Consider the following 15,973-nt stretch of genomic DNA (forward strand, 5'->3'; position numbering starts at 1 on the left):
TTCCCCTCCCCTCCTCCTCCTCCTCCTCCTGGAAATCACTGTGATGTCAGAGAAGCCTGACCCTCTGGTGGTGAATGCTGGGGGCGAACGTTGCGGACCCTGTGAGTGACTCTCACTGGAAAACTGACCAAAGGCACAGCAGGAAGAAACTCGCCAAGTCCCATCCTTCTCTATTATCCTGTAATTTTTGGTTAAATTTTAATCATAAACATGTCTAGAAATAAAGAAGAGTTATATGTGGAAGTTCCATGTAGCCCACCTCTAGCGGCAGTGATGAAAGGAGGAAGTGGAAAAGGATTTCTAAAAGATGGTTCACAACGAAAGGCCGAGTACTTTACATAGGTTTTCCTTAAAACAGGTTAATAGGAAATCGTTACGTTTTCAATGGAAAGTTCTTGAATGACTCTAGAAAACAGAACTGACTCCAGGGCACAAACATTTTCTATACTAACAACAATTCTCCTAGCAATGGTGAACATGAATATAAATCTGTGCTCTAGGATGCGGTGTGCCACTACATCAACATAACGCTTGCCCTGTGAAAGGGGATGAACTAAGAGGCTCCCACCGCTACTGCCCTGAATGTGCCTCAGGGTCCGGACCACTGCTCAGAATCGAGGGGGCAACTTTCGTTACAGTTCAGAAAACTACACAGCCCACTGACAAACCAGCAAGTGGAAGCTCCAGGTTTACTATCAGGTCACCGCAAATGGGCAGAGATAATTCAAACGCTGAGTTCTGACAAACGCCCCAGTCCTCTGGACATCCACCTAGAGACGCACTGCTGGTCCCGTGGGGTTAGCTATTCCTTGGTAACTCACATTATGGATGTCGGTGCAGGTCTCAGACATCGCTGTGGAGTGGGAAAGGAGGACAACCAATCACTTCACAGGCGGCCCTGAGGTGCAAGTCCTGGCTTTAAAACCTGCTTCATACTGGGGGCGCCACGGAAAGTGCCGAGGAAGCCGCACCTCTGGAGTCCTCTGGCATCTCCGTTGGGGTGGACACAGGCGGCACCCCCGAACGTCAGTGCTCATCAAACATACACAGGCCAACGGCCACACAGGGCAGAGACAAGGTCCCCAGACCCTAGAAGACGCCCCTGCTGAGGCCCCTGGGCCCTGGCAGGGGGCATGGTGAAGGCCTCGCAAGCACTACATCCAAGTGGTGATCTTTGGAAATAGCACATATCATCTCAAATTAACTCCCGGAGGCTCCAGACTCCTTTCCTACGGCACATGCATGTGCGGCTTCTTGGAAGTGAGAGGGCGGCTCACTTGGCCCCCAGGGTGAGGAGGGCGAGGAGGGCAGCAGAGGCCAGAGAGTGCTGCATTCCCCTCTGGGAGTGGCTGAGGTCAGGGGGCTGGCGCTACAGCCACCACCCCCAAGTATGCTGGTGGCTACCAGGACCTATTAGCATGCAGGCCCACAGGGCAACAGCTGTGCCCTCCAGGCTTGACGGGCTTTGGGGGTAGCAGGTGCAGGGTAATGATGACTGAACCACCTTCCCGCTGTCTTCCATTGGCATGCCTCCACCACAGGCCCCACGCAGACTTCTCCAGAGGTTGGGCCTGAGCTCTGCAGAGGGACCCCAGCCGGACTTGGCATGGGAAATGTGTGGTGAGGGCGGCAGGCACCAAGGACCCTTCCTCAGGGTCATGCTCCCGTGCTCAGCCCACAGTGAAGCCAGGGAAGATGTTCTGCTAAGTGTGCCATGGTCCAATTTCCTAGCTTTTTAGGACCAGGGTGGGCACCAGACACAGAGAATGACCATCCCGGATGGAATTTGAGGAGCTGACAGCCTGGCATGCTGGGGGGGGCTGTGGGGCGGGGTTTGCTGGGAGGGCTGCGGGCAGGCCCTCAGACACTTCGCCGGCCTCCCATACTTTGACTTCCCAAGAGAAAGCTCTTCTGGTGAACTCCATCTTTTCAAAGGTCTTCCTGGTGAACCCTAGACCCCCCCGAAAGGGGACCCATCCCTTGACAAAAGCGCCCACTGCGAGGCCCTGGAGCACCGACCTCGTTGCGAGCCCCAGGGCCGGGCACAAGGCCCTGCATCCCGAGCTTACGGGGTGCAGAAATGCAGCCAGTGAAAGGCGCTGTCGTGGGGAGATGCTGGCGTCAGCATCGGAGGCCTCGCTCCTCTCTGTGTGCATTGTCTGCGGCCACCCAGAACAACAACATGCCATAAAGACTCTTTCATGTCCTCTCCCAAGGTTGCTCCCGGACTCCAGCAGCCTGGCAGGCTTGGACGTGGTGCGCATGGAACGGGAGTGGCGCCCGCTAGCTCTCACGCCATCGAGAGCTCAACAGACTTTCTGGGAAGAAGGCGGCGGGTCTCTTTCTCAGGCTGTGTCTAGCACATGCCAGGCACCCTCTGCTGGGCCCGGGGTGGCTCCACAGGACCGGCCCTGCCCGGTGGCAGAAGCACCTGTTGTGCCTCTCGGTGGCTCCTTCCGGATATCCCTGGTCTTCCACTGGCACGGCTGGATGTGGGGAGAGGGACGTGGCACAGGGAGGGGGACGCAGGGCACAGAGCTCAGCCTTCGTCCCAGGTCCCTGCATGCTTCTCAGAGCCATTGACTGCTAGCGGAGGAGCCGGGCGTGATGTGTGAAGGAGGAGGGATGAATGAGGCTACATAGTGTCTGGGGTCTCCAAGGTCTGCCTTGGCACGGGAGACCTGCTCTGTGCCCTACCTTTCCCATGGGTTTCTTTTAAACCAAGGGCAGGCAGAGGAATTTTTAAATAAAGTATGAGCTCATAAGAAATACAGAAAAGTGCACTAACGATTAGTGAACACACTACGGATTATGAATCAATTGCGAATGAATCCAAAAACAGTTCCTCTAACAGAGTTCTAGGATAGACTGGAGAAAATGCCACTATGTCTTTTAGTTTTTGTCTTCTTTTCCTATAAAATGAGAAGATTTTTGGCATCAATCTACCAGTTGAAAATATTGGATAATACTTGCAAAGTGAACTTCCTAGAAGAAAATCCCCTACCTATGAAACCTAATGTCATCACAATAATTAAGTATAACATTTTATTTTATTTTCAGTTGAGGTCATAGGCCCCATATAGAAACAGACCAAATAAAAGTCTCTTTTAAAGAGAAAATTACAAAATAAATTTAATGATTTAAATTAGTGATTCCGTTGCTGCCGTTGCTATTTTACACCAAGACTGGAATAACCAGTGAGTGAGCCGAGCAGCATGGTTTAGCTCACATGCCCTCTGCAGGCCCCCACCGCCCTGACCTCCACCCTCAGGGAAGGCCATCCCCGTGGCCCTGAGGAGCTGGCAGAGAGGGCAGAGAGGCTGCCACTGGCCTGCCTCGCCATCCAGAGCACGCTGGGCACATGGCGAGGGCAGCACCCCACTGGATCTGCATAAGGTCTGTCTGCACACTGGGTCCCAAGGTAAGATGAGAACTGGATAACAACTAATGTCCGCCCATGGCGGCAGGAGGACGTGGCTGCGCTAACTTTAACCCACACAGCAGGTGGACGGGGCTGTGTGCATCTTTCCATCTATGCTGCTCTGGAGATGGTGCTGAGGGTCTGCAGGAGTGTCACTCTGAGCCAGGCTTTCTGGGGGTCTATGGGAGTTAGAAGGGACTGTCCCTGCCACCTGCCCTCTGGATGCACATTGTGCCCATGGTGCCACACCGAGTCCGCTCATGGCTGCGGGATGGGCCAAATCCTGAATGGTGCAGGGTTTTGGAGGGCTGCCCCGACTGAGCTGATGGAGGAACATCGCCAGGCTGAGGAGTCGGCTGCCATCCTCTCAGTTTCTAGGAGCTCAGGCCTACCCATACATGGGGCTAGCAACAGCTGCACAGTCGTCCCCGCCTGTCACGCCCGATGGGAGCTGCCAGTGGACACAGGGACCCAGCCTCTCCTGCCCACAGCCCCACAGCGCCCACTGTGCCCACGGCTGAGGGATCAGGGGCAGAGGGGCTCAACAAGGCAGCCGGTAATCAGATGAAGTCAGAACTTCACCTGGAACCTGGCTGGAGCCAGAGCAGCCAGCGGGATTCAGAGGAGTCTGTGGGGCTGTGGGGGGCCATGACCAGGTGTGATGTTACCTATTGGCTGACAGCTGCCCCTCCTCCCAGGACGCAGTGCACACTAGAAAGAAGGATACCTGGGTGCCAGGAATGTCTGAGGTCTGGGCCTAGGCTTATGCTGCGGGGCAGGCTGGCCTCAGCCGTTCTTGCTGGCTGTAGTCTCCACTGAACAGTAGACACGGCCTTTGAGGCAGGCGCTGGGATCATGCCTCACAGGCAGTGGTGGGACCCTCCCTGGTACCCTTTTGAGAGCCATGTTCTGGGAAGCCCGGCTCTTGGGGTGTCTCCTCACGACGTGAGCCTCTCTCCGAGGACGGCTCCTTCTGGATGTCAGCGCCCCCCATGGCCATTCCCCTGCAGGCCCAGCTGGCACCTGACCATGTACCTGTCAGTGATTGGCAACTGGTTGTTAAAAACGGACACCAGCCTCCGAAGACGCATCTGTCACCGTCACTGTCAGAGAGGTGATGGACGACAGGTGTGGTGTGCGGTCGGGGCGCGCGGAGCCGGGTGCGCCTGGCACTGCTGTCACTCTTTGTCACCACGGCCAGCTGAGCGCCCCAGCTGCCAGTTGCCACCGCGCGAGGCATGCAACACACCCTCTGAACATCCCAGCAGCAGCCGGAGCCGCAGGCTGCATCACTGACTCGTGTGAGGATGCACAGCCCTCTTAGATGGCACACGACTGGCATGCTTCACGTGTGTGGGTTTTAATTACAGCTTCCGTGGTGCCAGATCTGATTCCAGTATCGTTTTTTCAGTTCTGCTCTGTGAGCATGTCTGCATTAATCTGCATCTGAAACATAGGAGGCTGGGCATTCCCAGGAGACAGACTCTCTTCACTTTGCACACAGAGCCTCTTTCACAGGCTGGTGCGGGGCAGGGCAGGACTCCCAGATCCAATCCCTGCAACCCTCCTGCCACCAAAAATCACAAGCAGGTCTCTACCTCGGGGTCTGAGAGCCTCCGGGGCCACCAGGCTGGTCCTCCTCCCAGAAGCCCTGTCCCTGGACTCACGGCAGGGCAAACTACCCTGTATTTAATCTGCTGTTGCCAGCCCGGCTCTGCCTGGCCCCCCATTGCTGTGGAGATGGATTTAATTAACCTCCGATGTGTCTTTCCAGCAAGCCTGCCACTGAGGGCGCCAAGGAGGCGCTGTGAGCAGGCAGAGCAACACGGTCGGCATTGAGAGCAAGGGGACGACTCCATCAGCCCAGGACCGAGGGGGCAAGGATGGGATGCTGTGGGTGGGAGCTTAGCAGTGAAACCAAAGCCAGGCCAGCCGTGGTTTCTGAGAGACCATTAAACTCATGTGTCCCTCTGCACTGACACCGTCCCAGGGCGCTGTGCCACCGGGCACCGCCGGCCCCCAGCCTCTAGCATTCCCAGAACACTCCATCAGGCAGGACGCTCTGTGCACTGTGATAAACATGGCTTCCTGATGCGCTCTGGCTATGCACGACTCTGCCACCGTCCACGAACCTTCAGAACTGTGTCTGCTTACTCTGACCCTGGGCAATCTGAAAACCACCCCAGAGGAGAGCACAGATGTCCCCACGAACCCGGGGTGGAGGCTGGGTGTGGCCTTTGCCGGCTCCCACGGAGCCAGACTGCAGGTGCCAACGTGGCCTCTGAACATGGTGCCAACACGGGGGGTTGTGGCGGGTGGGGAGGACCAGCCTGTGTGGAGCCCATAGGGTTTCACTCTAACCCATGCTGCTGTTTGAAAGAAAGGCTCAGGGGAAGGAAAGGCAGGTGCCAGCTCCACATGGCTGGGGAGCAGATAACACTTCTGAGCCCTCTGGGAGGCCCTGCCCACCTCTGTGTGGCCTCCTCTGAGGGGCTCACCACACAGCTGTTCTGCCAAGAGGGAGAGCAGAGCGGATTTCAAGGACTGACACCCACCCCATCCAGGCCCCAAAGCTAGCTCCATCCGAGGACCCTGCAAGACACTCCTGCTGGCCTTTGACTCCGACACTCCCTCTCCTTTAAAACGCAGATGCTTCTAGGAAGGCGGCGAGATGTGCACAGACACTTTGGGGGGAAATTGTTCCCAGGCAGGTGGAGCAGAACTGAAGAAAGGTGGGGGAGGCAGCCACCAGGCAAACCCACTGCCCCAGGCGCTCCTGGTGCCCAAGGCCATGGTCTTGAGGGCAGGCAGTACACAGATCCTGGCACTGGGCCCACATAGCAAACACACAGGACACACCTGCTGGACCAATGAGGCGCGCACAAGGCAGCCAACAGGGTGATGCTCACCCGCTCAGAGCCTCAGCCACCCACAGGCCTGTGTGAACAAGAGCCCACTCATCTGAGCAGCTGGAAACACTGGGAATCCGTGCTCTGCCCAGGCCACACTGAGCTACTCCAGGCTCCAGTTCCTCCTGATACTTCCCAGCTGCAAAGGAACCAGAGGCCAGACCACAGTGCAAAAAATGAAAGCGGTGCGAGGAAAACAAGGCCCTGGACCACAGGGATTCCTCATCCACTTTTCATCTCAGAAAGGAGAAGCGCACAGCCTCAGGGAGCACTGAGATCACTGGGCAGTGATGGTGGCCACCTCCGGGTGTGGTCCTGCCAGGCCAGTCCAGTCCAGGGGTGAGGTTAGTCACTGCATCTACGTCACACGAGAGCATAGCTGGCATCTCAGGTGCATCCTCAGCGATGCGTCACTGGAGGCTGCAGGGGCGAATGGCACTGTGGGTAGCACGGACCGAGCCTGAACCCTGACCAGAGGTACATGCGCAGTGCCAGTTCCCAGCCGCACTGAGCCTGGTGCCAGGCAGACATGAGAAAGAGACGCTGCCCGGGCCCTGGGCCTGACTCACAGGTTCTGTGTGCTAAGGAGCTCCCAGGAGACCCTCAAGTCCGGGAGAGCCCAGGATCTGTGTGCTAAGGGGCTCCCAGGTGACTGGTAGGTCCGGGAGAGCCCAGGATCTGTGTGCTAAGGGGCTCCCAGGTGACTCATAGCTTTGGGAGAGCCCAGGATCTATCTTCTATGGTGCTCCCAGGCACTCCTGTCAGTTCTTCATCAAAAAGCTTCATGTGGAAGGAAACTGGAATAGGGACATGCCACAAGGCCAAGTGGAGATCGAGCCTGTTCACGTGCAGAGGCCGACATCAGCCTGTTCACATGCAGAGGGAGGCGGCATCAGCCCGTTCACACACAGAGGGAAGTGGCATCAGCCCGTTCACACGCAGAGGTAGGTGGCATCAGCCCGTTCACACACAGAGGGAGGCTGGCATCAGCCCGTTCACACACAGAGGGAGGCTGGCATCAGCCCATTCACACACAGAGGCCGACATCAGCATTTAGCACAGCCCAATCTGGTGCCGGCACGAGGGGTCCCCAAACACCTGCCCTCAATTCCTTGGTCCAAGACAGTCTCAAAGAAAAATCATGCAGAATTTTCTTTGGTTTCCACAAAATTTCTATGAAATGTTTTAGTTAGAAACCCTTTTTAAAAACCATGCCATGCCAACTAGCAGATTTTGATTTTCCGTAAGAGGTGCTTAGATGGTATTTTAAAATTCAATTAATATACCTAATTGGCACCTTAACTAATACAGCTACAATTAATCACCACGAACCAAAAAAACCTGATCGTTTTTCAGTGAGATCTATTTTTAGAGAGGGCTTTCAAATAAACGTTTTCTGTGCTAGCGTTCAGTCGACCACGTGGTTGGAGAGTCCCTCCAGTGCTGCCTGCTGTCCTGGGCTGTACAGTGTGCCCCCAAATTCATGTCTACCCAGAGCCTCAGAATTGGGGCCTTGTTTGGAAATGGGGTCTCGCAGGTGCAACTAATTAAGGATCTCAGGCTGAGACATCCTGGGTGGGCCCTAAGTCCGTGGACTCATGTCCTTACAAGGAAAGGCCACATGAGGATGAAGGCGCAGGCAGGGGAGATGTGGCCACAAGCCAGGGCCACCTGGGCCACCTGTGGCTGGGCGAGGCAAGGAGGGGTCCCCCCTGGAGCCTCCAGGAGCAGCATGGCACTAGGACACCTTGATTTTGGACGTCCAGGTTCCAGGACTGTGAGAGAATAGCCTGTGGTCCTCTGAGCCACCGCCGCAGGAATCTCCCCACACGGGGACAGGAGACTCAGTGCGCAGGAAGGCTCCACCTGGCGTGCACATTCCACATCCACTGAAGAGCAAACAGAAGACAGGCTGTGACCTCCATGTCTGCAGCCCACAGGGAACGACATGGCTACGTGGAGGCGCCATGCAGCACTGAGGGGCCGCAGGTGACCCTGGGGATACTGCCCCTGCCCTGGGCCTCAGGGTCTTCCCCATGGTCAGTTCCAGGGTCCTGTGACTCCTCACAGCCTCCAGCCCTCAGAAAATCCCTGCGGCTATGGGATCCATATGCTCAGCTTCGGGCCAGTCACTGCACCAAGGGCTTAGCTCCTGTGAGCTGTGGAATTTTACACACAACTGATGACTGTGTTGATGATGCCAGGAGGGAAAAGCGGTCCTTATTCCAGAGGTGTGGCCTTCCCTTGACTAAACAGTTCTAGAAAAACTCTACACTATGCAGCATTTTTCCCTATTTTTCACCAGGCTCGCTTTACTTACGTAGTAAACTGTGTGCAAAACGTAATGAAAGACTTTTGTCAAATGAACAGCCATGTATCCACAGTCTTAAAGAGCCACGTGGGCAGGAAAACCCTCCAAAAACTAATGCAAAGATCTTACACACTTACTGAGTAAACAGTGCAGTTTAAAACTACTCATTTTTCTTCCCATTCCTTTGCAAACGGCAGACAAACAACGCAGAACAGTAAGACCCACGTCTGTCCAGGGGGAGGGCATTGTAAGCCAGGACCTGGTAACTACGTGGGCAGCCGCTATCGCGGGCAGCGTCCTAGAGCCCAGAGACCAGGGTGGCCGGGCGTGTGAATGAGGCCTCCCTGCTCCCAGGAACCTGCATCGCCAATGCCTGGGGTGCTGGGGGCTCCCCTGGGTGGCATCTACGTCTGTTGGGACATGGGGTCCAATTCTGGTGCCGCTTAGAAGGGACCTTTGCAGACGGAACCTGGATTTCCCACGAACGCCCCAGGCATGCCTGGGTGATAATCACAGAGCACACACGACTTTCCTTCTGCCAACTCAAGTGAACACCGAGTTCTGCAGAGGAGGAAACACTCACCGGAGGAAACCCTCACGGGGGAAACCCTCGCCAGAGTCCAGCTCCCTCCCAAGCTGATCGTGGGCCTGGAGAGCCCCCACTCCCAGCAGACGCACCGGAGCCTCAGCCACCGCCTCCTGCACTCCCTTCCTTGGTCCCCTCCTCGTGTCCGACACCAACAAATGGCACCAGTGAAGAAAACCTGCTGCTGAAAACACCTGTGTCTGATACGGGGCAGGGACGCAGTCACTCCCAGGGGCGTCTGATACGGGGCAGGGACGCAGTCACTCCTAGGGGCGTCTGATACGCGGGGGGACGCGGTCCCTCCCAGGGGTGTCTGATATGGAGGGGGGACGCGGTCACTCCCAGGGGCGTCTGATACGCGGGGGTACGCGGCCCCTCCCAGGGGTGTCTGATACGGGGCAGGGACTCCCGGGGCGTCTGATACGGGGCAGGGACGCGGTCACTCCCAGGGCGTCTGATACGCGGGGGGACATGGTCACTCCCAGGGGCGTCTGATACGCAGGAGGGACGCGGTCACTCCCACGGACGTCTGATACGGGGCAGGGACGTGGTCACTCCCAGGGGCGTCTGATATGCAGGGGGAACGCGGTCACTCCTAGGGGCATCTGATACGCGGGGGGACACGGTCACTCCCAGGGGCGTCTGATACGGGTCAGGGACGTGGTCACTCTCAGGGGCGTCTGATATGCAGGGGGAACGCGGTCACTCCCAAGGGCGCCTGGTAAGTGGGAGGGGCGCGGTCACCTCCAGGGCCGCCTTCTCTGTTCTCTGACCTCTCACCTGGGGGAACCCAGGCCCGACTCTTCTCTGGGACTGTGCAGGGCTGACCACGCTACGCTGTCCCATATGAATGACCGCCATGTCTGCCGGACAGCATGGAGGAGACCCCACCCAGGACCCACCTCAGGGCTGTGGTTCCAAGAACGGGGATGCACTGGGAAGCAGCTGAGCCCAGGCTGGCTGGATGGTAAGTCCACGGGAATGTTCCTCCCCAGCGACAGCCCCTGCACTGGTTGAAAATCACCTGGTCTGTATTGTCCTGTGGAATAGCCACTAGTCATGCAGCTCTACCAGATCTTAATTAAAATGAAATGAAATGAAAAATTGGGTTCCTGGGCTGCCCTCGGTGCTTGTCAGCCACATGTCCTAGTGGCTGCTGCGGGGGCAGGGAGTGGGGGCAGCTTGTGGTCAGGCTCACAGGAGGACACGCCAAGGCGGGTGGGACTTCAGGACGCCACCTGGGTCAGCCAGGCCCGCAGGAGCTCTGTCGGGTTCCCGCTTACTGTTCCTTTGAGAAATCCGCTTGGGGCATGCAGAGAGTTTCCAGGAAGACCGCAATTTTCTTTCCCTTCCTGACTTACAGTCACCTGACGCTTAGACTGACAGGCAAGCCCCACATCCACTGTCTTGACAAGCCGCACGCAGGAGCTGCTCTTTCCACTCCCAGGATACCTCTCCACAGAGCGGAGTGGCTGGGGCTGCAGAGCGGCCACGGAGCCTGCAGACGGGGCGTGAGGGACGGACGTGAACTGTCCTGCAGCAGGCGGCGCCCCCTTCCACGCTGCCCACACGGCCCGGCCAGCATGCCCACCAGCCCACCCGGCTGTACTGGGTCTGACACCCAACTCGCCCACGCGGCCCTGGCAGGCAGGACACCAGCGTGACGGGGGTGGAGGCAGGCTGGTGGCAGTGACACACCCCATGGAGCCCAGAAAGGGGCCTGGCCGGTCCAGAGCAGAGGGGCTGAGGCAAGACCAGGGGGCGGCAGGGAGGGCCCTGCAGGGGCTGAGGACAGGGCAGACGGACCCACGCTGCTGAGCTCCATCTAAAACCAGCTACTGTGGGGGACTGACGGGAAAAACAGCATTTCAAGCAACTCCTTGTCTGTTCCAGTTACTGTGGATGGAAAAGTGACAAAGAACGGAGACTCCTCAGTTCCTGGGGACGGGAGCCGGTGAGGCTTACGGTGGCGTGGGCGGCTCTCACACAGGTGTTCACTGGCCCTGGAGTGCTCCACCAGCCTCCCACAAAGCCATGGCCTGGAGGTTCCTGAAGCTCTTTACTGACTCTCAGGAGAAAGTGGCCGTTTCTGCAAAACTATTTATCACCAGTTCACAAAGTAAACAGCCCCTTAAGCACAGCCATTAGAACTCCCGTCCTTTGTAGCTTGATGTTGAAAGTTAAGCGTGAAGAGGCTGCCGTGGAAGGTCTCACTGGTTTGTCAGTGATGGGAATCTTGGAACTCTGGCTTCAGGCCAGTGCCCTCCCCAGCATGGCCCCTGCGTGGACCCTCCCAGCCCAGGGCGGAAGCTCCTTTAGCGACGCCCTAACACGAACACGGAATGGACCCTCCAGCAGGGCGGAAGCTCACTTTAAGCAACGGCCTAACACGAACACGGATGGACCCTCCAGCAGGGCAGAAGCTCCTTTAGCGACGGCCTAACAAGAACACGGAGGACGGAGCACAGGTGGGGGCGAGCATGGTCTTGCTTCTTCCTGGGGAAAATGTGGGCAGGTCCCAGACCTGAAACCGGAAGGTCCGGAGAGTCCACTGAGGCCTGGGAGGCAGCTCCCGCTCTGCACCCACCTCCCTGGCGGCGTCCAGGGCACCGGGGCCATCTAGACCTGGGCGGGAGCTACTGCCTGTGTGAGAGGAGCTCTTTAAGAAACAGGGCCGATCTTGGTGATCAGAAAACACTGCTGACAGTGACCCATGAAGGCTGAGGGCTGTGTGTGAAGGCGCTCAGGGTGGCCAGGGGAGCAGGCCAGGCGACGCAGGAGAAGATGAGGCAGACCCCAGCCGGCTCCCGAGGCCCCTGCACTGTCCTCCCATCATGCTGCCTCTCACAGTCACACCCACACACAAACCCCGGTGAGGTACTTTCTGCCTTTTCTGCTCAGTAGAAAAAGGAAAGCTCTGCAGTCCTTCACAGGAGTCGCCCAACGCCCCACAGGCCCCGGAGTCCAGGCCCCCCATGCCTGCAGAAACCAGAGCGGCCACGCAAGCCCCACAGGCCCCAGAGTCCAGGCTTCCCATTGCCCCCCATGTCTTGCAGTCACACGGCCCGGCCACTGGGCCCAGCAGCTGGCTCCCTTCACCAGGGAGGCTCCCATGGCTGTTCCAGCGCATGCCTCACCACAGCTCTGACCCGGCCAGGACCAGCTGCCCTTTACCGTGACATTTGCTCTACCAGGAGGAAAAGGCCCTTTCCAAGCTCCCTGACCTTTCCCCAGTTGCTGGGCGCCTGGGATTGATCGGCTTGGTCTTTCACGGGTTCTGCTTGCTTTCATCCTGGCCACCCCTAGTCAGAGCGGGAAGTACTTATGTGCACTGTGGACTCACTGGTTCTCAAGTAACAGATTAGAAATGAGCTCGCTCGGAGACGTTCCAGAGCTGCGGGAAATGCCGCTTCTAGCCCCCTGTGGCTTGGCGGAGGTGGAGGTGAAGCCTCTGACAGGGCCCAATCTCTGTGGTTCCCGGGCCTTGCTCCCATGTCCCAGACAGCATCGAATGCAGGGACATGGATTCTAGCAAGGATGGGCACAGCCCCCGCCCTCGAGCCCGTGCCCAGCCTGTGGGATGGCAGGTCAGAGACCGATCCATTCGAAAGCCTCCACGAGGAGAAAGGAAGCGCAGCAGCGGGAAGTAAAGGACTTCGGGAGCCCTGCTGGGGTGTGTGTGCTTTAACTACTCCATGGGCTCCAAGCTCACCGCATGCAAAGGCCCTGCCTTCCTCCTCCATAGCCCAATGAAGCAAGTGCCGACGAGTCACTGAATGTGTAGGCACCACCACCAGCCAAATGTTGACACACAGGCATGCGGTGGGGCCTCACGGCGAGGTGCTGCCAGCTCAACTCAACAGAGGATTTCAGGGGCACTCATTTCTGCCAACCACAGGAGACCCAGAATGGTCAAAGCCAGCTCAGTATGTCTTTCAGAAACAATGTCCTGCCACCGTCGGAAGATGAATATGTGTGGTTGTTTGGAACTGGAGACTAAAATGGGAAGATAACAGCCTTGGGGACCGCCATATCTCCGTCCGACCCGCCGTATCCCTGTCCGACTCACCACGGCCCCATCCGAATCACGGTGGCCCTGCTGTGGGCCGTTGGCTCATGCCCAGCACCTGGAGGAGCCACCAGGGAGGCTGAGGGCAGCAGGGTCCGGGCGGGTGGGCAGCAGGTGCTCCACCATTTCCCACAACCCGCTCTTCACAGCTGCCTGGGAAGTGGAATCCCAAGTCATGAAAACTGGGAGGGAGGACCCAGAGCACAGAGAAACGTCGGCGTTTGTGCTGAGCCTCAGGGCCCACTTTCTGCTGCTGGCACCTTGGTGTCCCAGCTGCTGGTCCTGGCCAGCCCGAGAGCACACCCAGGAGCACCCGGGACCCCTGAGTTCCCAGAGGTCAGGCGGGTCGACGACTCATTAACTGACAGAACGACGACTTTGCAGACAGAAAAGCACAATGTTTAAAATGGGCTCTGACAGTTCTTACGTGTGTTATGAGGAAAAATCGCTGAGATCAAATTGGACCGTGTGAAGGAGCCTGACAGTCTGCAGAGGCTGCGGCTCTGTGGGCATCAAGGGGGCGGCACTGTGGCAGCACTGCAGCAGCTCCTCGGGTGCCGACAGCGGAAGCCACAGGGCACAGCCCCGCGGCGCTGCCACCCACCATCTGGCACAAGCTTGAGGGCCCGTTCACCTCGGATTCCAACACAGATCCCTCTGCCGACAGCAAAACGTGCTTCTTCATTGCAAGGTTTTGGCTTCAAAAGTGCATCCCGGGAGGTGGACGGCATTGAAAGCGCCAGTAAGGGGCCACGCTCCTTCCACTGTTTTCCTCAACAGGAGCGAGGCAGGAGACCAGGGCGGGAGGAACGCCAGCACCTACCTCCACGACGGACTTGGAATCCAGCCGGAAGTTGAAATCGCCAAACACAAAGTAGGAAACCTTCTCAAATCGCTGATCGATGATTCTAGAAAGAAAAAGAGGACTTGTTACCAAGGTGGCTGAAGCTGGCCAGCACTCCCGCCCGGCCCCGCGCCCCTCCACACTCCCCGTCTGCACTCTCTCTGTCGCCTGCTCAAGGGGAAACTCGGTGGTTGCTTCTTTGCACCCCCAAAATTCAGCTCCGAGAACACCCCCAACACAGGTCCACTGAGCAGTGCTCAGCCCTCGTCAACACGGACACATATGTGTTGCCAGCGACATCGAGAAAGAGGAAAGGCAGAACCTCAGCCGCGTCCTCACCCACTGGGCCAGGGCAGCGTGAGAGCCTCACGCATGGAAAACCACAGCTGCCCCAAGAAGGGGAAAGGGCCGGACAGGATGCCTGAATAATCCACCAGAGACCGAATAATCCACCGCAGAGCTCAGGAAAGGCGGGAGGGAGACAGACGGGAGGAGGGACAGACAGCGAGAGAGAGATGGACAGGGAGACCCGGGCAGGTGAGCGGGCAGGAACCGAAGCCCACCCCCCCGTCTCTTCTCAGACAGGGATGTCCCCTCACACCTGTTTTGAAGGTTTACACATGATCCCCACGCAGACATTTCAAAGTGAGAGGGTAACATGGCTGCATATGTGTGTATATTTTTAGCCAGGTACAGCTTTACTCAGGAAAAATTCTTCCTCATATTTTAAATCAATCACAATCCATTTCCTAAAGGCTTCTCTACTGTGGCTTCCTAACTTACAGACACAAGCCTGTAAAAAGATCTCAGAAACTGCCAGCTCACTCAAACCCCAAATCTCCCCTCCACAGCTCCAGTCAGTAATGCCGTGAACTGCTTGCTTTCGAGGAGAGCCAGGCACTCGACCCTCCTGGTGTGAAAGCAACACGAGAACCTTCGCCATGTGGCCTTGGCCACCAGGACCATCAGAGGAACAGAAACGTGTGATCTGTAGACAAAAAAAGGAAATACTCTGGTTGCCAAGTTTCTTAATTTCACAGCCCAGAGCCAGGTGGGGCTGCCCGGGCAGGGGACAGACAGCACCGAGGCTGCCCGTTCAAGCATACTGCATTTGGAGGTGGGTCGTCATTTTTTTCCCAAATAAACTCAGGTTATCAGCCAGGCCAAAGTGGGAGCTTCCAATCAGGTTAACTGCAGGTGTGCACTGCTGTCCACAGGAGGGGAGTGCCAGCCCAGGTGGGTCACTGCTGGGAGCACTGTGCCCTCCTGGAGCTGGGGACAGGGTCATGAGGGGCACAGGAGGGCCCACTGGGACGAGGCCGGGAAGCAGGGGGCCCGAGCAATCACTAAGTCAGCCTTTTCCAGCTTGATCCATCTGCTTGAGAAGTAGAAGAACCCACAAGCGAACAGACGGTCTCCCGCTTCCCAGTTCTTACGTGGTCCTGTTCTGCATTGCCTGGCCGCTGTTGCTGACACCTTCACCCTCGGGTTGAAGAGCCAAGTGGCTGTGAGGCGCCAGCTGGGGCCACCGCTGGCCGCGGACCTACCCTGCACCCTCCAGGGCCTTTAGGCCCGAGCGAGGGAGGACAGAGCATCTGCGCAGGTCACACTTTCATGACTGAGTGTGGGTGGAATCCACACCACTTTATTTCACTTTTGGCTCCGCAGCGTGGGAGCTCACTTCCGCCCGCAGCGTGTGGGAGTTCACTTCCGTCTGCAGCGTGTGGGAGTTCACTTCCGCCCGCAGCGTGTGGGAGTTCACTTCCGTCCGCAGCGTAGGAGCTCACTTCCGTCCGCGGCGTGGGAGTTCACTTCTGTCCGCGGCGTGGGAGT

General features: G+C 57.5%; 1 protein-coding gene across 3 annotated transcripts in view; it reads right to left on the bottom strand.

Annotated features, from left to right (window-relative positions):
- INPP5A (inositol polyphosphate-5-phosphatase A) overlaps positions 1 to 15,973 on the bottom strand; it is a 242,348-nt gene that overhangs the window by 39,286 nt on the left and 187,089 nt on the right. For all 3 annotated transcript variants that reach the window (XM_017893832.1, XM_017893833.1, XM_017893834.1), the window contains one exon: positions 14,120 to 14,204. In XM_017893832.1, coding sequence (XP_017749321.1) covers positions 14,120 to 14,204 — 85 coding nt within the window. The remainder of the gene's footprint in view (positions 1 to 14,119; positions 14,205 to 15,973) is intronic.

The sequence above is a fragment of the Rhinopithecus bieti genome, unplaced genomic scaffold (genome assembly GCF_001698545.2).
Source record: "Rhinopithecus bieti isolate Rb0 unplaced genomic scaffold, ASM169854v2 scaffold_24263, whole genome shotgun sequence".
Classification (NCBI taxonomy): Eukaryota; Metazoa; Chordata; class Mammalia; order Primates; family Cercopithecidae; genus Rhinopithecus; species Rhinopithecus bieti.